This window comes from Urtica dioica, chromosome 6, assembly GCF_054948205.1.
Source record: "Urtica dioica subsp. dioica isolate 48M chromosome 6, U.dioica_male_clone48M_v1_H2, whole genome shotgun sequence".
NCBI classification, from domain to species: domain Eukaryota; kingdom Viridiplantae; phylum Streptophyta; class Magnoliopsida; order Rosales; family Urticaceae; genus Urtica; species Urtica dioica.
In genome coordinates, this window is record NC_142761.1 from 3,039,111 (window position 1) to 3,063,103 (window position 23,993).

The following is a 23,993-nucleotide window of genomic DNA, read 5'->3' on the forward strand; positions in this document are numbered from 1 at the left end:
TTTTATCTTATGTGCATGTTGTGCCATAATATATGTACAAAATGCTATAACTCAATAAATCTACATTTAATGTTCCACATACGTGATTTTAAATCTAACATCAAACATAAATTAATCACCGATCAAGTTTTAGTATCTACCCAAACTTAAATCTTTCAAACATCCAAGCTAGCTCTGCAGAAGACTAGGATTTGATGAATATTTATAAATTGTAAATGAAAAAAATCTAATCAAATGAGAAAAATGTTTGTTTCTTTTATTAATTCAACAATGTGATAATTATTACAATAATTTTATAGAAGGTAAGACATATAGTTCATTTAGACTCTCCATGTTAAAATTAGTCCAATAATATAATAATTAAGAAAACAAATTAAACGAAAAAAGACACATGCGCCATATACAATAGATTTTGGCATAAATTATTTTATATTTTTAATATTTAAATAGTTGAATGATACTTTTAATTATAAATAGTCATAATGTATGCAACAAAGACTATGAACTAGTTTACAAAATATAAATTGTCTCCTTAAATATATATATATATATATATATATATATATATAATATAATATAATATAAATTCACCCTCTTTTAAAAAAAATAGTTAAAATTTATTTTATTAAAAAATAACCCAACAGATCCGCAATAGTTTAATTAATTAAAAGACTAAATTTTTTAAAGCCGTATAAGGGACCAATTATACTATAAGTGATTAGATTTAATAATTAAATAGAGTGCATTTTATATACGGCATAAGTTGTTCGACTAGTTTTTTTTTAATAAATCTGAAAATATTAATTTTTTATTTATATTTAAATTTTATATTGCTATATAATTTTCCGGATCTTTTATTTATTTATAAATAAATAAGTGGAATGTAGCTCATTTGTTGGCAAGCAAGCACTTACTCCGTTCAGCACTTACCCAACAGATTATCTACTTTACTAGATAATTTAGTGGATGAAATATTTTCATATATTTGATGTCCTTGTCTCAATGTAAGTGGCATGGTCTTTATGAAAGGATTATTTGACCATATCAATCAATATAAATAAAGCATGATAAACAACACATTGGCTTTTATATATTTTTTTTCTTCAACAAGGCTTGTTTCTTTAATGGTCGATTGGGGATGTTTATCTTCCATCATTTATATTATAATATTAAAAAAAGCTAAACATAAAATAATAGACACTTCGTTACTAAGGTTTTTTTTTCTTTTCTTTTTTTGAGGGAGACACTTCTTTCTAAGTTGGTAATCAAAGCCATGAATTATTAAAACTAACAGGTATTTGTGGGTTTGTTTTATTTTTTTTTTTGTTAAATATACTTCATGGAACAGGTGTAAGTGTATAATTGATCTTTGCAAAGTTCTTTGAATGAGACATCATCATCAAGGAACAAGTGCATGTGAATTAGCATTAAAATATTAATTTGTTTAATATATTGGGCCGGCCAAATTAGTACGAAATCCAAGTAGGATCGTATTTGTGATTTGATAAGAGAAATTTCATTAAGTGGGCTTAAAAATTGATTAAATATCAAGATTAGACCCTAATTTTTTAAAATATCTAAAAATGGACTTTTAGACCCAAAACGGACAAATATACCCATCTCCTCTATTTGAACTCATTCGCGCCTCTCTCCCTCTCTCCTCCATTTCACTCGTTCAAAACAAAGAAAAAACTGAGAACTCCTACGATATTGTACGACGGCATACGATCTTGTACGAGCCAGTACGATATAATACGATAGAGGACGATGGCGTACGATGGAAACGCTTCAATCTTCGGCGGCGGTGAAACACATAAATCCCGAGCTCAAAAGTCATCTAAAAAGGTAAGTTTTCAACTAATTTGTTGTTAAATGTCTTTGGAAATAGTTAGAATAGGGTTTATGAGTTAGTATTAATCTTATTTGAGTTGATTTGAGTTGATTTGGGTCGGATTTAGAATGTTAGGGTTTGAAATTAGGGCCAGTGTACGATGAGATTGATGCATCGTACGATGTCGTACGATGCTGTACGATGTCGTACGATGAAATTCATAGATCTCTACGATGCGATACGATGGTGTACGATGTGTTTATGTTTTCTCAAAAATTGTCGTACGACTTTGTACGATGTCGTACGATGCGGTACGATGCTATACGATGATTTTTAAAAAACTTTAATTTCTTGTTTTACGATGATATACGATGCTGTACGATGCTATACGATGATTTTTTTAAAAAATTTAATTTCTTGTTTTACGATGATATACGATATTGTACGATGCTATACGATGATTTTTTTAAAAAATTTAATTTCGTGTTTTACGATGATATACGATTCTGTACGATGCTCTACGATGATGTTTTTAAAAAATTTAATTTCTTGTTTTACGATGATATACGATGCTGTACGATGCTATACGATGATTTTTTTTTTAAAATTTAATTTCTTGTTTTGTGATTCTGATTTAATTTTGTTGTTTTTTTAGGACAATTTAAACTACATATACAACGTCTCATTCCCGGGGCGTATCACGTACGGTGGGACGGGGATCTTGAAGCTTGTACGGAGTAGATTCGATGAGCTCGGGATAAAAGAACGAATCCTCGGGACTCCGTTCGAGCAATTTTTTACGGAGAGCGAGCTTGGTTTCTCACCGGTGCTCGTACATACTCTCCTTCAGAAGAAGATCGAGGCGACAGTACGCGGCGAGATACATTTTGGTATCGGAGGCAAACGGGTACGATTTGGACGCCTCGAGTACGCACTCGTCTCGGGGATGACTTATGAAGACGGTCCGACCAAAGCCGAACAAGACGAGCGAAAGAACGATGGATTGATCACGGATCACTTGAACGGCGTTTCCGGAAGCAAGTTGAGCGCGTTGATCAACGCGTTCACCATATGTCGAAGCCCTGACGCTGCGTTCAAGCTCGGGCTGCTCGTATTCGTCTACGGGTATCTTCTGGGGCAGCCGGCCAACAAAGCCATCGAAGAAAGGTGGCAGAAATTTCTATACATCGTTCAAGACCTCCCCTTCTTCTTCAAGATGCCTTGGGGAAATTTGAGTTGGGCAGAGACGTATTCCAGCTTGTCGGTGAACCTACGGCGTTATCACGAAACGCTGCAAAAGAAGTTGAAGGACAAGCCGGATGTGGCACAGAAAGAGGCCAAGTACACATTGACGGGTAATCTCCATACCCTTCATTACTGGGCGTACGAGGCTATCCCAGAGATCGGGATGAGGTTCGGGTCGAACCAGGGGATTCGTGTGCCCCGGATGCACTCGTGGTCTAGTAATGTGCTCATAATGGGCAAAGACATCGAGGCGGTCTTGAATAAAAAAACGGTAACTTTTTTATTATTTATCGTTTATTAATGTATTTTACATTATTTTGGAATATTGGTAACGTTTATTAATGTATTGTAGGTGGGTGTTCTTCAAATGCTGAGACCAAGGGCACCAGAGAAAGAAATGTTCACTCTCCTCGAGACACAGACGAGCAAATGTCTGTATCCCATAGACGTCGAGGGCGAAGATGCGACAGAGCCGCGAGACATCGAAGAAGAAATAGATCGAGTCGCGACTGTTGCAGAAGATGCCATCGTCGGAGACTCCGACGACGAACACGTGTCAGACACTCCACGTGTTCGTCTTGCTAGTCCGACCACTCCCGCAATGGGATCGAGGCCTACAGCGACCTCTCGCGCCGACATTCCCGAGGCCTTTGTCATAACACGGGAAATGTGGGGAGAAATGCGAGCTTCCCAAGAACAACTGCGAGCATCTCAAGAACAACTGCTAGCATCCCAAAAACGAATGATTCAGTCACAAGGGATAGTCTTACGTTCTCTTGCCACGACCGGCCGTAGAGTTGAGCGCATGAGTGTTAGACAGGTTAGAGTTCAAATTTAATTTAACGTTTTAAAGTTGAGTTTAAATTTAATTTAACGTTTTAGAGTTAAGTTTAAATATAATTTAACGTTTTAAAGTAGAGTTTAAATTTAATTTAACGTTTTAAAGTTGAGTTTAAATTTAATTTAACGTTTTAGAGTTACGTTTAAATATAATTTAACGTTTTAGAGTTAAGTTTAAATATAATTTAACGTTTTAGAGTTAAGTTTAAAATTTAGAGTTGAGTTTAAATTTTAGAGTTGAGTTTAAATTTTAGAGTTGAGTTTAAATTTTAGAGTTGAGTTTAAATTTTTTTGACAAGTTTAAATTTTGTGACATATTTTATTACTTTGACTTTCAGCTTTCTATGTGGAGGAGGCTGAACATTTTGTTCGAGGACGCAACGGGCTTGCCTGGGGGTGAAATTCCCACGACCCAAGATGATGGTCGTAAACGCCGGACCCCTCCTCCTCCTCCTCCTCCTCCTCCTCCGGCGGCTAGTCAAAAGCCGGCGTCTCCATCGCATGAGGCAGAGCCGTCTTCTACGCATCGCGAGTCATCGAAGAAGTCAGAGCCGTCTTCTACGCATCGCGAGTCATCGAAGAAGTCGAAGAAGCCATCTTCAACGCATCGCGAGTCGTCGAAGCGATCGGAGATCAGGCCGGTGACTTCTCCCAGGTTGTCGACGTCTTCGTCGAGTCCTCGTAGAGAAGACATTTCGGATAAGCTACGCCCGCTCACAACTCCTCTAAGGAAAAGACAGAAGGCACAGCTTACTCCGGCACGTCCACATCGGCAAGTGCGACAGAAGACGTCGCGTTGGTCCGAATTCACTGATCCAACGAGGCCCAAGTATTTGGAAAAGCCGATCCCCAAGTTCAAGCCGTTGAAGGACGCGAAGCAAAAAGAGTTTGATAATTTCGTTAAGTGGTTGCGGATAAAAAAGTGGGACGGCAAATTCATGGAGTCTGTTCGACTGAAGACGTGCGACGCAGACACGATTTTCTTCGACACGATATTGACAGAAACCAAATGGCTACATGATTCGGTACGTTATTATATAATTTCACTTTTTCCAATCAATTTAAAATAACGCTATATGTTTGTAATGTCTCAGCATATTGATGCTATGATTCACATGGTTCGGGCTCGCCAACGAGGTCTCGACGGTTATCGGCAAGACGTCCGAATCATGGATTGTCGGTGGGTCCAGCACGTGTACGGCCGATTCAGAACGGAAGAAGCGAACATCAACAAGGCCATCGAACTGGGAGCAGAGCCCGAACCCGTGGACTGGGACATGAGGGCAACTATTAGCCCGATGACTGGGTATAGGGACGCCGATATTTTGCCTTGGGATGGTGCTCGAGAGATCCTGTTCGTCGTGAACTTCCAGAACCTTCATTGGTTCACATTTCGGATCGACATCGAGGCCTGGACCATTACCGTCTTCGACTGCCAAAAGGATCTCATGCAGTCGTCGAGACATCAAAAGGACTTCACTGAGCTGATGGAGGTACGTAAAATGTTATGTTATTCACAATTATTACCTTAGAGCAACAATTAATTAAATTAAGAGTTACTTAACATTGTTAAAATGTTTATTATTCAGACTTGGAGTCGAGCATTTGCTAGGGTTGTGGCCATAGGTGGTTTCTTCAAGAACCATCCCCACTCTTACCGGGAAAGTGAACATGGTGAAATTAAGTTCACTGTGCCGACGTGGATCGTCGATGACAAGGTCCCACAATGTGCTTACAGGTAAACAATTATCTTTTTATTGACAAGTTATTTTACTAGTTATTTGAACTTTTTTTGACAACTTTCTCTAAACAATCATGTTTTTATTGACAAGTTATTTTAGAAGTTTTTTTTTTTTTTTTACAAGTTTTAATTGACAAGTTATTTTACTAGTTATTTGAACTTTTTTTTGACAACTTTCTCTAAACAATCATGTTTTTATTGACAAGTTATTTTAGAAGTTTTTTTTTTTTTTACAAGTTTTAATTGACAAGTTATTTTACTAGTTATTTGAACTTTTTTTTGACAACTTTCTCTAAACAATCATGTTTTTTCAAGACAAGTTATTTTAGAAGTTTTTTTTTTTTTTTTTACAAGTTTTAATTGACAAGTTATTTTACTAGTTATTTGAACTTTTTTTTGACAACTTTCTCTAAACAATCATGTTTTTATTGACAAGTTATTTTAGAAGTTTTTTTTTTTTTTTTACAAGTTTTAATTGACAAGTTATTTTACTAGTTATTTGAACTTTTTTTTGACAACTTTCTCTAAACAATCATGTTTTTATTGACAAGTTATTTTAGAAGTTTTTTTTTTTTTTTTTACAAGTTTTAATTGACAAGTTATTTTACTAGTTATTTGAACTTTTTTTTGACAACTTTCTCTAAACAATCATGTTTTTTCAAGACAAGTTATTTTAGAAGTTTTTTTTTTTTTTTTACAAGTTTTAATTGACAAGTTATTTTACTAGTTATTTGAACTTTTTTTTGACAACTTTCTCTAAACAATCATGTTTTTTCAAGTTATGTTTCAACTATTTGTGACAACTTATTCTTGTGTTGTAGCGGTGATTGCGGGATGTTCGCATTGAAGTATGTCGAGCACGTAGTACTGAACGAATCATTTGACACTCTTCAAAGTGAGAATATGAGAATGTTCAGGAAGAAATGGTGCGTGGACTTATTCTACAACCACCTTATCCCGTGATTTTGTATTTTCGGATGTTTATTTTTTATCTTTTTGGTTTTCTATGTAATAGTACCTTATAAACATATTATCGAGATGGTTTGTTGACTATTGTGTTTTTTATTGTACCTTATAAACATGTAATTCAATTAAAGAGATTCACAAAAAAAAAACATCAAAAATTCACACATTCACAAAGGGTTTAGAACTCGAGACATTTATAAACAACTAAAGTTGCATCTTGACGCCATTAAACAAGATAAAAAGGTGACTCAAATAAACGTTAAAGTTTTAAACTTAAAAATAAAAATAACACACAAAGTCTAAAGTTTTAATCCCTCCAAGTGCATGTTTTTCTGTTATGTCCCCTACCACCACATTTCCCGCATTTTCGCTGCACGACAATCTTTTCGCCTTGAGATGGGTATCGATTAATTCTTCTTCTTCCTTGTTTACTTTTCTTCGGTCGACCGGCTTGCTTCTTTTCAACGGGTTCCGAAACTTTCATGTTTTTTATCTCATCCGGGACATCCCATTGATCTTCATTGCCAACCGGATATATGGCTTCCTTGTACATCTCAATCCACGTCTCCTTCAAATAAAAGTCACTGCATAACGAGTACACGTCCACGCTTCGATGTTGGGCTCCTGCGATAGAATGCTCGCACGGGATATTCAATTGTTGTGGTAGTCCGCAAGTGCACGTCTTCGCCATAAGGTCTACATCGAAATCACCTCTTACGTCTTTGACATGACATTCATATAGACCAAGTCCGTACGCATTGACGAACTGTGCCTTATTATTTAGCTGTGCGAGATCATTTTGCCACGTTGGTGTCAATTTTGTGTTCAACTTGTTCGCTATCTCTTCTCGTTCAAAAAACCAAGTTTGGAGTGTGAATCGAATAAACTCGAGCAACGTCGTAATGGGAAACGTCCTCGCATTCCTTGTTTTGTTGTTGAAGCTTTCTGCGTTGTTGCTCGTCATTAGGTCGTACCTATATAAAACATACTTGATTTATATAATCAACGACATAAAAAATTCAGTACAAAAGAAGTTCTAGACTCTTACCGTTTTCCAGGAAAGAAAGCTCTGGCCCACCGATCGACACCAACTTCTTCAAGATACTTTGCCATCTCGACATCCTTACGTCTCAACTGTCTAAAATTAGCTTCGAATGCTGTTTTACTGAAGGCGTAAGCCGCATCGTAAAGTTCAAAGCGACAATGGTCTGTCTTGAACTTGTGTTGGACATTCAGTTGTAAATGATGGTAACATGCTCCGTGAGGGATACCAGGAAACACAACCTCGACACCATGTATGATGCTAACGTGGCGATCGGATATGAACGCCAAATTAGGTACGTCTTCACCGATAGCTTCTCGCAATCTTCTCAAAAACCAAATCCAAGAAGCATGACACTCGCTATCTACAACTCCGAATGCAAGTGGATATAATTGTGAATTCGCATCCATTGCAATTGCGCAAAGCAACTGTCCCCCGTATTTTGTCTTCAGAAATGCACCGTCCAATGCTATGACCGGCCGACATGCTTTGAAGCCTCTACGACACGCACCAATGGAAAAGAAAGCATACTTGAATTTATCACCATCTCGCACAAAGTCTGTTAACGTCCCAGGATTCTTTTGCTTCAACATGTACAGCCAAGACGGTAACTTCTGGTACGATTGTTCCGGCGTACCCCGCACGTACCCAATAGCTTTCTCCCTGGATCTCCAAGCTTTCAAATACGATACGTTCACACCCCATCTTGTCTTCACTTCTTCCCTGACGTTATGCGCCGAATACTCCGCCATAGAGTTAATTGAGTACTTGTCTTTAAATACGTGACCGATGACCCATGGTGCCGCTCCTCGATGGCCCTCTGTTCGAACAACACGCCCACATGAGTGTTTACCCTCGTACGACGTAATCTCCCACATCTCAGACCACTGCACGACACCCCTCAACCTCCATGTGCATCTCTCGTTTTTGCATAGAACATACCATCTCTTTTTCGAAGAAGATTTCACTCTAAATTCGAAATTATGTTTCAACGCGTACAAGTGGATATGTTTCTTCAGTTCATGCTTGTTTTCAAATTGCTGCCCAATATATATTTCTTCTGAGCTACCTGTTACTTTCAAAGGTTAGTTAAACAATATGTGGTTTCATATTATACTTGAATCTCATTTGAATCCACTTAAATTACCTGTAGAAGAATGACTTGGATAATGACTCGGATTTTCCTTCACAACATCATCGGCGCTGAACTCGGGTGCTTTCCATGAATAAGGAACGATAGGTGATCCGATCATCGGAGGCTCACGCTGACATTGACCCGATGGTTCACAATGACCCGTTGGTACCGTAAACGTTTCCACAAATTCTTCATATTCTTCGGGATTGGCAAATTCTTCAAATTCTTCACCTCTACCATTGTTATCTCTGTCATATCCATCACTATTCTCTTCATCACCATCGCAACCTTCGTTTTCATCACCTTCGCCACCTTCGTTTTCATCACCTTCGCCATCTTCGTATTCATCACCATTGTGTCCATCATATTCGTCACTGTTGTGATTACAATCTCTATCACGCCTGTATACTTCGTCACCGTTTCCGGCACCCTTGTACTCGTTAAACAAGTCATCGTCACAGCCACCGTCTTTGTTTTCAATTATAGGATCTTTTTGTCGATCCTCGATAACAAGAGTATTCCGTTTCTTCTTCGGTTCATTGCGAGACACCATTCCAACTTCCACATCTTTCCCTTTACATAGTCCTCGATACGCAATAGGTGCAATGACCTCGATCTGTTTCGGTACCAAACTTACACAGAGTGGAAATCTATTACGATATTTGTGCTTCATAAAATGCGAAACATCACCATTGTCCTTCAATACGGCAGGACCTACTGGAATTGTACCGACTTCGTATGGGACTTCGAGTTTTAAGTCGAACGCGAATCTGTCTAACTCGAACTTCTCGTATAAGAAATCTACTAACTCCGTGTACGTTACCTCTTTCGGAATTACAAATGCACGAAATTCTGCATTGGTGAAAACCCATTGGTGTCCTTCCTTCTCCCAAGTGCCGTTAATCATGACAAAAACTGCAAAAAAACAGTCAAACTATGCAAAATAAGCTTCTATATCGCACACCATCGTACTGCATCGTACAACATGGTATACCATCGTACACTATCGTACATCATCGTACATCATCTTACTGATAGACATCGTACTGCATCGTACAGCATCGTATACCATCGTACAGAATCGTACATTGTAAAAGAGGCATCGTACGGAATCGTACAACATCGTATACCATCGTACACCATCGTACAGCATCGTACAGAATCCAATTTTTTTTTTCTAAATTTCATCGTACACAAATTTAAATTTCATCGTATACCATCGTACAAACAAGTTAAACCCAGATTTTGGACTTTGTTTTCAGATCTGATCGATTTTTTATGCTACATTCTATCATATACATTCATAAACTTTGTAAAAATGATTAAGTTAGTAATCTTACCCATGCTTCTTTTGAAACCCGCTTAAGTAGAGAGGATTTGAGTGGATTTGAGTGGATTTGAAAGAGTTTGAGCGAGTGTGAGAGTGAGAGTGAGGCTGAGCTGATATAGTCTCAGGGGCATTTTTGTCCATTTTCGGTACAAAAGTCCATATTTAGATATTTTTAAACATTAGGGTCTAATCTTGATATTTAATGGGTTATTAAGCCCAATTAATGAAATTTCTCTTTGATAACGTATTTATAAGCAGGACTACAATATTATAACTTTTTTTATTACTAAAAAATATTTAGGAGGTATTTTAGAACATGGTCTCCAATTTCTTGAACTTCATTATAGCATCCTTTGATAAATTTTGTAGTCTTTAATTCTTTAATATCCTTTGACGAATTCTTGGGTTTGATTTCGTCCCTCGTGTTTGAATGAAAGGAAAGACTTGCTTAAATATCTCCTTTGTTTGCACTTTGCAGTTTGCACCATGTTAAAGAATATACAGGTGGCAGTATGTCACTGCAAATTCAAAATTTAATGAGTATTGTGTTTGTTGATCAACACAAATGAGGCTTTGTAACAAAGTATTATAATTATTTGGCATACTTTATTTTTTCAGGTTTGTAAATTTTTCTTTCTAGCTACATGATTAATCTCTCTCTCTCTCTCTCTCTCTCTCTCTCTCTCTCTCTCTCTCTCTCTCTCTCTCTCTCTCTCTCTCTCTCTCTCTCATTACCTATTTTTAGACCCATTTATAATTTTGATTTTTATTATTATTTAAAAAAAAAAGCTCATGCCAATTTAATGACTTACACCAAAGATTAAAATCTCGCGAGATATGAAGGTATCTTGCGCCAGATTTCGCGTTTTGAAGGATCGCGAGAGAGAAATGATAATAACTCGCGAAATTGATTTTTCATGACTTCTCGCGGTCTATTTCTCTCTTCTCCCGTGTAAAAAAAGTGTACAAAATTCGCCAATTTTTCCTTCTTTTTTTTTTTTCCCAAAACTGACGAGAAATGCTCTTTGGATTTTTCGTCTGTTCTTCATCAAATCTTTCACAGATCTCTCCAAATCTCGTGCGAGACCACCGTTTTCCGTCGCTCGGCTGTTAAATCTTGCCCAGATCTCGCCGTTTTCCGCGGATACCGCATGGTAAGTTTGAAATGTAATAAGATTTTGATTTTTTAGTATTGTTCACTTGATTTGGAATGAGTTTTTTTTTTTTTTTTTATTAATACGAATTTAAATGTTAATTGAATAATTACATGTTGTTGTTTATGTTGATTTGAAATGGGGTTTTTTAATCCGAATTTAAATGTTAATTGATTGAATAATTACATGTTGTTTATGTTGATTTTAATGATTTGAAATGAGTTTTTTTTTAATCTGAATTTTAATATTTATTGATTTAAATGTAATTTATAATTAATTTGATCTAAATGTAATTAGATTTTGATTTTTGAGTATTGTTCACTTTATTTGAAATGGTTTTTTTTTTAATCCGAATTTAAATGTTATTTGAATAATTATATGTTGTCAATGTTGATGTTGTTGATTTGAAATTAGTTTTTTAATCCGAATTTAAATCTTCATTTTGTTGATTTAGATGTAATTTGTAATTAATTTGATCTAAATGTAATTTATATCTTGATTATGTGTGTTTTGTTTGTTTTCTATTTAGATTTTAGTGTGACTTTGTGTGAGAACTCTCTATTATATGTGTATTGACTTATAACTTTGTATTCTATTTAGAATTATACGTGTGAAATGTTGAAAACTCTAATTTTAAATTTATCTTTATGTATCCTAAATCTTAATTAAAAAGTTGTTCAAATACCTCGCAGAATTTTATTTTTTTGCGGTATACCCCAGGGAATGCTGTTTATCACGCGGTATGAGATGTGATACTCCAAAATTAAAGGCGCGGTACGACCGCGAGATGCGATATTTCAATCATTGATTTAGACCAATTTTAAGTAGTGGAATATACCAGTTGTATTTGATTTTCATTAGAATATAAATTGATGGGGAGAAGAAGGCATAAATGCTATAATGTAACATTTGTCAAAACAATGCATTAGTTTCATTTTCAAATAAATCGTATCGTAGAACTAAGTCACGTATTCATGAACACTTCATGATGCACCGCTTATTCATTTATTTGTTTATTAAATATCCATACTTTGTGTAAAAAAAAATAGCCATAATTTATGTTCGAGTGTGAGTATAATAGTCAAGATTACAATTTTTGAGTAACTTTTGAAGAAAAAAAAAATCGTCTTTAATTATCATGTTAAGAGAATACTGTTAAAATTTGTCTATACATGTTAAAGAATCATCTTCTATTAAATTGTGTCCATACATGTTAAAGAATCATCTTCTATATGATTAACGGACCACAATTGTTGAGCCATGCATCAACGAGTATTTTGAAAAATTTAAATAAATATTTGAATTTTAATGTGACTTTTGTCTTTTTTATGTCAGAATAAAAAGAGCACATTCATACTTAGTGTTAGTGTTAGATTTGATATGATTTTAGTGTAGTTTTCGTGTGCATTGTATTAAGATGTTATGTACTCATATTCTAATAGATTGCTCCTTTGGAGTTTTCAATTTCAATGATTACTTTCGAAAAATAAGAGTGATACCTTAAATCACTTTTAACACTTGTAACAACAAAATGTGATACTAGTTTGGAGTTCTTTTATTATAATTTAAAAAACGTTGATGGTGTGTGAGCTTAAGGCGTACAAAAGATAACAAGATACCCTCAATTTCGACCACATACTCTCTGATCTTTTAAATAACATCGTTACAGTGGTACCTAGGATAGCCTAGTGGTAATTCCACACCACCTTCTGTGTGGAGGTCGTGGGTTCAATCCCCACTGCAGCAAAGCTGCCTTCAACAAAAAAAAAAAAAAAAAAAAAAATAACATCGTTATATGCATGAGAAATATAAATAGTTGATGTTCGTTGATTACATTTCAATCACAAAACAATAGTTCTAAATAAAAACATTATGGAATTCAGTTAACAAAAAAAAAAACCCCCCCCCCCCTAAAGAAATAGAAATAAAAAACAAATAAAAATCCATTAGAGATGTACACTATTTTCATATTCATATACCTGTCACATATAATTCTCACATCAATGTATCACAAGCCAAAAATTTTAGAGATCATTATAGATTATTTTTTTAGCTTTTAATCAACAACACGAACACGTCCATGACTTGTGCCATAAATTACTAAATCTGAAATTAGAATAAACCACTTACTTATATTTAGAGAGAAACGTTATGAAAACATTTGTTTAACATATTTCCAACAATGAATTACTAACATTACAATTTTGTTTAACAAACTTAGGATATGAGCAAGAATGACCTAACACCTTTTCTATTTTTTACTCGCTCAAAATAAAAGCGTAATCTATATATTTTTTTTTTAAAAAGGTGTGATATTTGATCCAATAATTTCACATGATGGACTGGAGTCTTAGCCTATTTGTAGGAAAGTTGTCCATGGACCCCACAACCAAAACAATTTATATTGAAGAAATACCGCAAACCGACAACTAACCACTCATTCCTTTAACGCCGTCAAATCTTGATCCAATTGGTATATGTGTCAATGTAATATGGTGAAGCATTTTGTTTTAGTTAAAGTTAAATGAGAAAATACAGGCATAAATACATGATGTTTACGGGTTGTTGCACTTATATACCTATTGTCTAAAACTCGCGGGATAAATACTTAATGTTGACTTTTTGTATCTCCGTCACTACCAAGCCGTTAATTTTGGATGTCAATGCCACATGTCAAAATCTGGTAATTTTGATAATTAAAAAATACATAATTAATCTATATTATTATTTTAATATATTAAAAAAATTCAAAAAATCTATTCTCTATGACAAACAAACAGATTAATTTTTTACTCAAGCGAAAGACATTACTAAAATAAAGTTTTCTTTTAAAATATTATTTTGGTTTTTAGTTTGGAATGATTAGCATTAATTGACTGTCAAATATCTTTAACATAATTTTAAATTTTTCAACTTTTGTAATTAATTATACATATATTGACTTAAATTTGTGCCCAAATCTCTGGATCCGTCACTGCTCATGGACCAATAGAAATTTTTTGAAAATAATGTATTTTAAAGAAAATTAGATTAATTCTAAAATATTTAGTAATGTCTTTCGTTTGAGTAAAAAATTAATCAGTTTGTGTGTGTAGAGAGAGAATGGATTTTTTTATTTTTTAATATATTAAAATAATAATATAGATTAGTTATTTATTTTTAAATTATCAAAATTACCAGATTTTGACATGTGGCATTGACATCCAAAGTTAACGGTTTGGTAGTGACGGAGATACAAAAAGTCAACATTAAGTATTTATCCCGCGACTTTTAGACAATAGGTATATAAGTGCAACAACCCGCAAACATCAGATATTTATGCCGTCATTTTCTCAAGTTAAATTAATATAATGACAATATGAGCTAATTTAATAAACATTTAAAGCCTCGTTAAATTTAATAAGATTTTAAGCTATATTTTGCTTTAGAATATATATATATATATATATATATATATATATATATATATATATATATATTAATCTACATCGTTACGTTTAATACAACTTTATACATTCATACACAATCTTCAAATAAATACTTGAATGAATTTTTGCAGATGCAAGGAAATGATTTACAATAATATTTTATTAATAAATTATATTGTAAAATTTTGATTTATTATTTATAATTTTTTAGGTATTCCCATAATAATTAATGACTCCATTTGTGCCATTAAAAAAAATTGCTTTTAGTTTTTTTTTGTAGGAAAAATTTTTTGTTTTCAAAAGTACATAAGTGTTTGGTAAACTCTTTCTAAATTAGCTTTTGTTAATAGCAACATCAAATTAGGCGTCTGATAAAATAGACATGATTTAAAAAAAAAGTTATATCAAAATAGACATCTCTTCAAATATTAAAAAGTAATTATTGATGTAGTGATTTATGTATATATGTATATATATGAATACTTCATAATTTCTTAATTAAACAAAAGTGGACAACAAAAAATTATCTTATTTTTATAGAATTTCTTCAAACAATTGACAAACATTTGAATTATGTATTCATCGTTCCTACTAAACTTTCATCAATTTTATATCTCAAGCTGTCCATACTACTCGTAAAAGATATACTACCTCTTTGTTTAGCTAGTTTAATAAAAAAAAGATAATATTTTAAGAAACCAACAAGACAACTACAAGTGAAATATTTATTTCATTCGTCCATATTAAAAAGAAAATATGGTATGAAATAGCCAATTCAAATTATGAATTTTGCAAAATAGCCATAGTTTCATTAGGTATAGCAAAATAGCCAATTGAGAGTACTACGACTTTTAATACTGCCTCGATTAATTTTAATCCAGCCGTCATAAACCTTACATTCTGTCTTTATAGTTCGTTGGGATTAAATTTAATCCAACCTATATTAATTTTACTTTGGCTAGTTTGTTTATAATTGACAAATTATGACTATTTTGCAAAAACTTAAGTTCTATTTAGTTACATAACCGCTCCACAAAAATAAAAATAAAACTCATTCATCCCCACATAAACGGTGACTTGAGACATGTCCCGTCAACTGTGGGTCCCACGTACCGACTACTTGTGGTCCCCAATGCAGGCCCAACTTCACTCATTCATCACTGAAAAAGGGTCCCACTCGTTTTGTCCATTTCCCAAAGTCTCGAATCAAACACGACGGCCCAGCCCACACGCTCTCTCACGCGCTCTCACACGCGTCAACCACGAAGGTCGCTCTGAAATTGCCTCTCTCTCTCTCTCTCTATAAATCACCATTCACCTTCGTACAAACGAATCACAAGCCTCTCTGTAAACACAAAGACGAAGGAAAATCTATTTTCCACCCCCCCCTTTTTTTTGTTTTTCCTTCTTTTGTTTGTATGAACAAAAACTTGTAAGAACAAACAGAAAATCTGAAGGAGGGTTTTTATACTTTTAATTTTTTTCTTAGATTTTATTTTTAAGGCCTTTTTTTTATTTCCTTTCTTGTAAAATCGTTTTCCCTAATCAATGGCGACAGCGGTGTTAAGACCCCGAGACTATCTGACCGAGCGGATCGGAAACCCTCCGGCGACGTCGATTTCTCGCCGGAAAACTCCTGGCTATTATTTTAACCATACTTCGACCTGTAATTACGACAACCACAACAGCTTTAGCTTCCCTAACCCTAACCCTAACCCTAGCCATAGATCTAACCAGAGGTCCGCGGCGGAGCAGGGGAAGCCGGCGAAGAGGCCGAGCTCCGACGACATCGGGATTCTCAGGCCGACGCCGGAGAAAGTGACGATCCTTCGCCGCGGCGAGTCGCTTGATTCAAAGATCAAGAGCGATTCCATTGGGATCTACGCCGGATCTGGCTTCGTGGTTTCTCCGTCGCCGAGCTCTCTTCCTCTTCCGTCGTTCTCGGTGAAGAAACAGGTTTCGGCTGATTCCGATTCTGTTGATGATTCAGCGACCAGAGATCTGAGGCGTTTGCTTCGAATCGGTTGATGATAAAGAAATTGATCAGCCGAAAAAAAAGCTCATTTGTCTGGTCTCTCTCTCTATGCAGCTCTCTCTCTCTCTCTAGGTTTTCGTTTGGTTTCGAAGTCTGAGCTTGGCCGTAATTATTTTTTCCAAAGCGGTGCAGAGTCAGATTCGAAACTCGGTGAAGATTAAGAGCGTAATCACTATGATAGTAATAAATATTACAATGATAAATTAGGTGTTATTATTGTATTGTAATGTATGTATGTATGGTAACCTCTGGGAAAATATGGGTGGGCTTGATATGTAATATTTGAATTTTAATTTTTATTTATTTTAAATTTATCTTCTTTGTGTTGTGTTAAGATTAAGAAGAGTCTTGTGTGTAAGTTTGGTCAGGTTTAAGGAAAACTAAGGTAAACAATTTCGTTTTTTTAAGCTTTTATTTGTTGGTGCTGATTAGCGTTGTTCAAGTGTTAAACTAAGTAAATTTTGTGTTATATAGTGTAAGTATTAATGGCAATATTATGTAACGCTCCTTGGCTTGTATTTCAATTTTCAATGGTTCTAGTGTTTTCAGATCAATAAGATTCTTTTTCGAATTTTCTCATTCCCTTATAGTTCTTGTGTTTTATGAATTTAATCGCTTATAATCCTTATATTAATTTTACATTCATATGGGTGTGCAAGAGAGAGAGAGAGTTCATGTTCTGGTTTCTGGGTTTTCTGTGTAGGCAAACTTCTGGAGATTATAAATTAGACTTTTTATATTTGTTTTTAGTTTTATTTTTATTGCGTGTGTGGATGTGATGGGATTTTGTTACACCAAAATCCACAAACCATAATATGTTGTTTTGACAGGTTGGAGGTTGTTGTCTGCAATAATAATATTAAAATAGCATATTCTTATATTTCGAATGCCATTAATGAAGCATTAAAGTTAGGGAAAGTAAATTGGGTGGGATGTGATGGGATGTAATTTAATTTGGGTTTAATAACTTATTTCTATGCATCACATTAAAGTGAACTCAAAGAAAAGTGAAAAAGTCTCAAATAATCTCTGGTTGAAAAGGTAAATAAAATATTAAACTCTCTGGTTTTATTGGAGAAAGTAGAAACAAAATATAAAAAATAACTCCACAAACAAGTTGAGAGACCTATAAACAATTAAACTACTTTTTTCTACTTTGAATTTGCAAATAGATGGTAAACTTTTTACTTTTGCTTTTTGTAAAGTAAAATAAGATTTACATTTTTTTTTCTATTGATCATCTTTGAACTTGGAATATTAAACCAAAAGGAATTGTAACTTATTTTAAACGGCAATGTTAAAGACCAAGCTTGCTGACTCCATCACCCTAGTTCATAATTTAATAAATGTTATTGGAAAATATCAACTAGAGGACCAGATCTTCAACTATTTTTTTCAAGAAAAGAAAAAAAAAAACTTCACCTAATTTATCTGTAGCTAACAACAAACTTTCCTTAATTTTTTAGTAATTAAATTGTTTTCAATTTGGGTCATCTTCAACAAAACTCCTACCAAACCCCCTCCTGATTTGGCTAAAAAAAAAAAAAGAAACAGACTCGTGATTAGGCTAGTAATTGTGAAAGAAAAAAAATATCAGATTTAGATAATTAGACAAGATGTTTATAGTTTAACTTCTATCTTTTTTTTTCTTTTTTTTTCTTTTTTTTTCCGATTACTTATTTTATGTTGCCCAAAACTATTTTTAGAGTTATAGCATATCATTGTTAAGATGACATAATTACAGTCAGTGAGAATTTAGGAATTTTATATAATTACCCTACATAAATAATTTATTAATTAAAATATCAACAATAGATTTTATGAAGTAGAAACACTTGTCGCCTAACAGATTTTAGAAGTCTGATGATAACTCATAATACAGAATTGGATACGGAATCCAGACCACTACACATTTCAAATAAGTGTAACCAAATAAAAACAAATTATTACAACTAATATGTCAATAACATCTAAAACGGATTAATCAACTATTGAATTTAATTTTCCAGCAGAAAAAAAATATCAAAGTATTTTTTTATTATTTTTTTAAGTAAAAAAATCAAAGTATTTAGTTTGAATTGGTTAAGCATAATTGGACTTTCAAGTCTAGTATTGATTTACATTGACTTCTTTTTTGAATTTGTTTTTGTTTGAATTTCTATAAATGCTGATAGATTTTATCTATGAAAAATAAATTGTTTGACTTTAGTCTTACATCTATCTAAATTGTACCCCAGGTCTTAATTTGGGCTCGGGACTTCCACTATGAAATTGGGGAAATTCTAAAAACATTCCATATGAAGATCGTAATTTCAAAACTACTCTAATTTTATAAAAATTCTATAAATATCTCTTTGTTGATATAATTTTTAGACGATTTGTATTATTATAAGGTAAAATAAACGCAGGAAACGAAAACTAAATGAAATTGTAAACGGTAAAAAAAAAAAAAAAAAGTCAAACAAAATTGTTAACAAGTCACTTAGAGTATGCGGTGATCTCAAACATTTCTTGATTAGCAAATTTGTTGCCTTGAATCTACAAGTTTTGGGTCCTTATAGCCAACAATAATTTTGTTTTCCATGAAAATGGGTGGAAAATAAATTCATCCTAATTTATACATGTTGGCCCGTATTTTTGCCAATTTTTCATATTTCCCTCGTCATCCCTTCTTATTTTCTATGCCTTTTGTACACAACATATAATATTAATTTTTCCTCATATTTTTCATTCCATTTTTCTTTCCCCTCATATTTTCACTTTCCCTCGCATTTTTTGGTTTCAAAATCGAAAAAAGTAAAATTTGATAAAATGTGACTAATAGTACACTAAATTGAGTTTTTATTCTGAAAGTGCCATAAATTGGAAAATTGGGACTCTTTGAACTAAAATACCTTTGAAGACCAATTTATTTTTAGAAAACTTTGATCCTATGAATCTCTCTCTTGTTGCGGCAAGTTGCGAACTTATCTATGTATTTTGCGGCCCATTGCAGCTTGAGCTTGTTGCATTTAAGGATATTTTAGTGCAAAAGATCATTGTTTTTTTGAATGACACTTTTGGGATATCAATTTAATGTGCTGTTTTCATGTAAATGAATTTGTTTTTTTTTTTAATACTTAGATTAAATAAAAATAAATTATATGCATGAAACTGTATAGAGAATGTAAATTGTATTAAATATATATATATTTTTTTTGAAAACGTGGGCGGTGCCACGGAGAATTCATAAAAGCCCTCACGTATGACGGAGGAAAACCGTGGTTACAAGAGATAGCAAAGTACAAACACAGAACCACGCAACCAACACAATCAACCAAACACAAAAAAAAACTCTATCCCGACAAGTGGGATCGACACTCTCTGTCATCGGCTCTAATAGCCTCTTCCGAACAAGGAGGGACAAGTCCCAACTATCTGGAGTTAGAGTTTCGAGTAACAGCAAAACGGGCTAAATTGTGAGCCGCTATGTTACAGGTACGAGGAAGGTACATAGTTTTAAACTCAATCAAATTGCTTACCACTCTCTTGATGTGGTGCAAGATCGTCTCGAGCTCAGTCGTGGGAAACTCCCCCCCCCCCCCCCCCCGGCCACCGCCTTGACCACCTCTGAGCAATCCGAATGAAGCTCCAATCTCGACCCGCCGATGCTGGTAGCCAAAACTACGCATTGGAGGACCGCAAACGCCTCCGCAAGCTAGGGGTAAATCCCCTAACTTGGGAAAACATTTGCGAGGCTAGCACCCTTCCGGTATGGTCACGAGCAATGCACCCCACACCGAATCCTCCCTGGTCCCGATCTAGCGCAGCATCCACAGTCACCGAGATCGTTCCTTGCGTCGGAGGGATCCACCTAGGCTTGGTCGTCCTTGTCTTCTCTCCGCGAACAGTTGTTTTGTTCGCATCTCTGAACTCTTCGAGGAAGCTCCCAGTCCACTGAACAAGCTCCGACTGATTCCAGGCTCTCTTCCCCGAGACAACATTGTTCCTGTGGTTCTACAATTCCCAGACAATAGTGATATAAAATTCAAAATTACTAACCTCGAGAGAGTCCGCCGCTCTGAGAATGGTTGCCAAAGCCGCGCCCTCCCCGTGCGCCGGAAGAATCTCACCGAAACCAGCCTCCTTCCAAACCTTCCGACTCCACTTGCAGCCCCAAAAAGCGTGGTGAACCGTCTCGGCCATGCCCGCACAGACAGGGCATCGGTCGTCAGTGATAACCTTCCTCTTGACCAGAACGGAGCGAGTCGGGATCCGTTCCTTACAAACTCTCCAAATAAAGAGCTTGACCTTAGGAGGAACTTTAAGCTTCCAGAATTTTCTCCACCACTCCTCCATTAGTGATAGGTTAGACGGACTAGCATCGTAAATAGGCTCCATAGCCACCCAGTACCCGCTCTTGACCGTATACTCACCATCCTCTGTGTAGTGCCACCGTCGACGATCGGGGACCCCATCACCACCGCCCGGGATACTCAGAATAGCCCTGACATCTTCCTCAAAAAACATGGCCTGAATGAGTGGCTCGTCCCAATCCCCGTCCCACCTCATCAGTTCCGCAACTCTCATGTTCGGGGGGATCAGAGGGGGGTCAAACCACGAGAAGGATCTGGGTCTAAGGATCCACTTATCTCCCATGACCATGACCGACTCGCCATCACCAATGTTCCATCTCGTGCCAGCCAGGATAATCTCCCTCCCCCAAACCAAACTACGCCACATAAAGGAGCTGTTCGACCCGCAATGACCACTTAAGATTTCCCCGTGTGGGTAGTAACTCTCGCAGAAGACCTTGCCTACCAAACTGTCAGGCCATCTGAGGAATCTCCATACGTTCTTAGCGATCAGAGCTTGGTCGAACTTTTCCAGGTCTCTAAAACCCATGCCACCCTCCACCTTGTTTCGCACGAGGACCTCACACGCAATCCAGTGCGTCTTATTTGTCCCATTACAATTTCCCCACCAAAACTTAGCTATGGCCGAGTGAATATCTGATATCAAAGTCTTTGGCAGCTTGAGGCAAGAGGCCACATAGCACGGAATAGCCTGAAGGATGGACTTAATGAGCACCTTTCTACCTGCATGCGAGAAGAAAAGACCGTTCCAACCCTTGATCTTCTCCCAAATGCGTTCTCTCACGTACTCAAAGAGCTCCTTCTTTTTCCGCCCTGTGAACGTGGGGAGGCCTAAGTAGCGCTTATGGCATTCTGTTCTCCGAACTCCAAGAGTCTGAGCAAGGAGCTCCTCCTCATCCACTGTCCCAACGTCTTTACCAAAACAAACATCGGATTTTTGAAAATTGACCCGCTGACCCGACGCCGTAGAGTACACCCAGAGGGTCTCTGCCACAAAGTCGCACTCCTCCGGGCAAGCCTTGAAGAACATCAAACTATCGTTCGCAAACAGGAGGTGGGACACACAGAGGTTTCCGAAGCGGACCCCACTGATCGATCCCGACTGCTCTCCCGCTCGGAAGAGACTCGAGAGTACCTCTGAACAGAAGAGGAAAATGAAGGGAGAAAGCGGGTCACCTTGGCGGAGACCTCTCTGCGGAAGAATGTGGCCCTGAGTGGTCCCATTGATGTTAAAAGCGAAACCGACCGAGGAGACACATCTCATGACTTTTTCAACCCACTTGGCCGAGTACCCGAGCCTCAACATCACCGCCTCCAGGTAAGTCCACTCAACCCGGTCGTAAGCTTTCGCCATATCAAGCTTAAGGGACGCCCACTCCCCATTACCAAACCTTCCTCTCTTCATCATGTGAAGTGCCTCAAAACCCACCATAACGTTGTCAAAGATAAGCCTCCCACCTACGAACGCGCTCTGATTTTCTGAAATGGCCACGTGCATAGTGCCTTTGAGCCGATTCACAAGGCACTTAGCGACGATTTTATAGACAACGTTACACAGACTGATGGGCCTAAACTCCATTACCCTCCGAGGCTCCTCAATCTTAGGAATAAGCGTGATAAGAGTATCGTTGATGTTCCCCATCTCTTTCCCTTCGTTGAGGATCCCAAGACAAGTCTCCGACACCGATTCCCCTACCACGTCCCAATATTTCTGATAGAAAATCGCCGGGAAACCATCTTTTCCCGGGGCTTTGATAGGGTCCATCGAGTAGAGCACACTCCTCACCTCCTCGATCTCAAACGGTCGCTCAAGATCGTGGTACAACTCTTTCGAGATCCTAGGCTGGATACCATCGACCACTGCCTCGATATCCTGCTGAGACGGTCTCGCAGAGGTGAAGATGTCCGTGAAGTATCTGGAAATCACTCATTCGATCTCCGTCCCGCTGCATCGCCAAACCTCGCTCTCGTCAAACAACCCGCTGATGGTATTCCTCTTCTTTCTTGTTGTAGCCTTTCGTTGGAAATACCTGGTATTCTTGTCTCCGCACTTCATCTAGGAGGATCGACTCCTCTGCCTCCAAAACTGCTCTTCCTTATCCATCAGGGCAATCAACTGTCTCTCCTCCCGACGAAAAGTATCCATGCAGAAGTTTGGACCCGATCTGCCCGCAAGTTCAACGACCAAGTTTTGTTTCTCAATCCGGTCCTTCATCCCCCTGTTTTTCTCATACCCCCAACGAGCCAAGCCTTCTCTACACTCTCTGATTGAGTCCGTCATCGTCTGCCTCCGATCCCCCCCTTTGCCCCTGTCCCAAGTCCTCCTGACCACCTCATCGCACCCCGGCTCCCCGCACCACGCCTCCTCAAAGAAGAATCTCTTCGGTTTCCTGTGCCGTCGCGTAGTCCCTGAACCCTCCGTATACAACAGGAGAGGCCTGTGATCAGAATTCCAAAACCTAAGATGCTTCACACTAGCTCTTGGAAAGAGGTCTCCTCAATCATTACTAGCAAGGCATCTGTCCAGACGCTCTTCGACCCCACCTCTCCACCAAGTGAAGATCTCTCCCTCAAAACCTAAATCCTGAACATCACAATCCACGATCATCTCCCGAAACACCGAAAGCTGACCCGGTCCCCTATCTCGGCCTCCCATAATTTCAGCATTCGTAGCCACTTCGTTCATGTCCCCTCCCACCAACCAAGGACCCCTATGGTTCCCATGCAACCGGCGGAGAAGCTCCCATGTATGTCTCCTCTGGGATGCCACCGGGTCCCCATAAATTCCCACGAACCTCCATGATCTCCCATCTTCATCAATTAAGTCACCCTCTATATGATACCTCGACATTGTCCCAAGTAGAAACTTCACTGGCGTTTTCCAAAGTAAC

The 23,993-nt window shown here is 36.7% G+C and overlaps 3 protein-coding genes across 3 annotated transcripts; 2 read left to right on the forward strand and 1 right to left on the reverse strand.

Annotated features, from left to right (window-relative positions):
• The first annotated feature begins 2,873 nt into the window (after nt 1-2,873).
• Nucleotides 2,874-7,016, forward strand: LOC149392924 (uncharacterized). The gene is made up of 6 exons (XM_089617866.1): nt 2,874-3,347; nt 3,429-3,896; nt 4,255-4,941; nt 5,011-5,409; nt 5,506-5,654; nt 6,479-7,016. Exons 1-6 carry the CDS (start codon nt 3,048-3,050, stop codon nt 6,618-6,620), a joined length of 2,145 nt encoding a protein of 714 aa, XP_089473992.1. The 5' UTR covers nt 2,874-3,047; the 3' UTR covers nt 6,621-7,016.
• Nucleotides 6,802-8,821, reverse strand: LOC149392925 (uncharacterized). The gene is made up of 4 exons (XM_089617867.1): nt 8,813-8,821; nt 7,672-8,734; nt 7,209-7,597; nt 6,802-6,839 (listed from the first exon to the last, which is right to left on the reverse strand). The coding sequence occupies exons 2-4, from the start codon at nt 8,541-8,543 to the stop codon at nt 6,802-6,804; spliced, it is 1,299 nt and encodes a 432-aa protein (XP_089473993.1). The 5' UTR covers nt 8,544-8,734; nt 8,813-8,821.
• Nucleotides 8,822-16,032: 7,211 nt separating this feature from the next.
• LOC149392926 (proline-rich nuclear receptor coactivator) lies at nt 16,033-17,326 on the forward strand. Its single transcript, XM_089617301.1, has one exon. It carries the CDS (start codon nt 16,261-16,263, stop codon nt 16,738-16,740), a length of 480 nt encoding a protein of 159 aa, XP_089473427.1. The 5' UTR covers nt 16,033-16,260; the 3' UTR covers nt 16,741-17,326.
• The last annotated feature ends 6,667 nt before the right edge of the window (nt 17,327-23,993 follow it).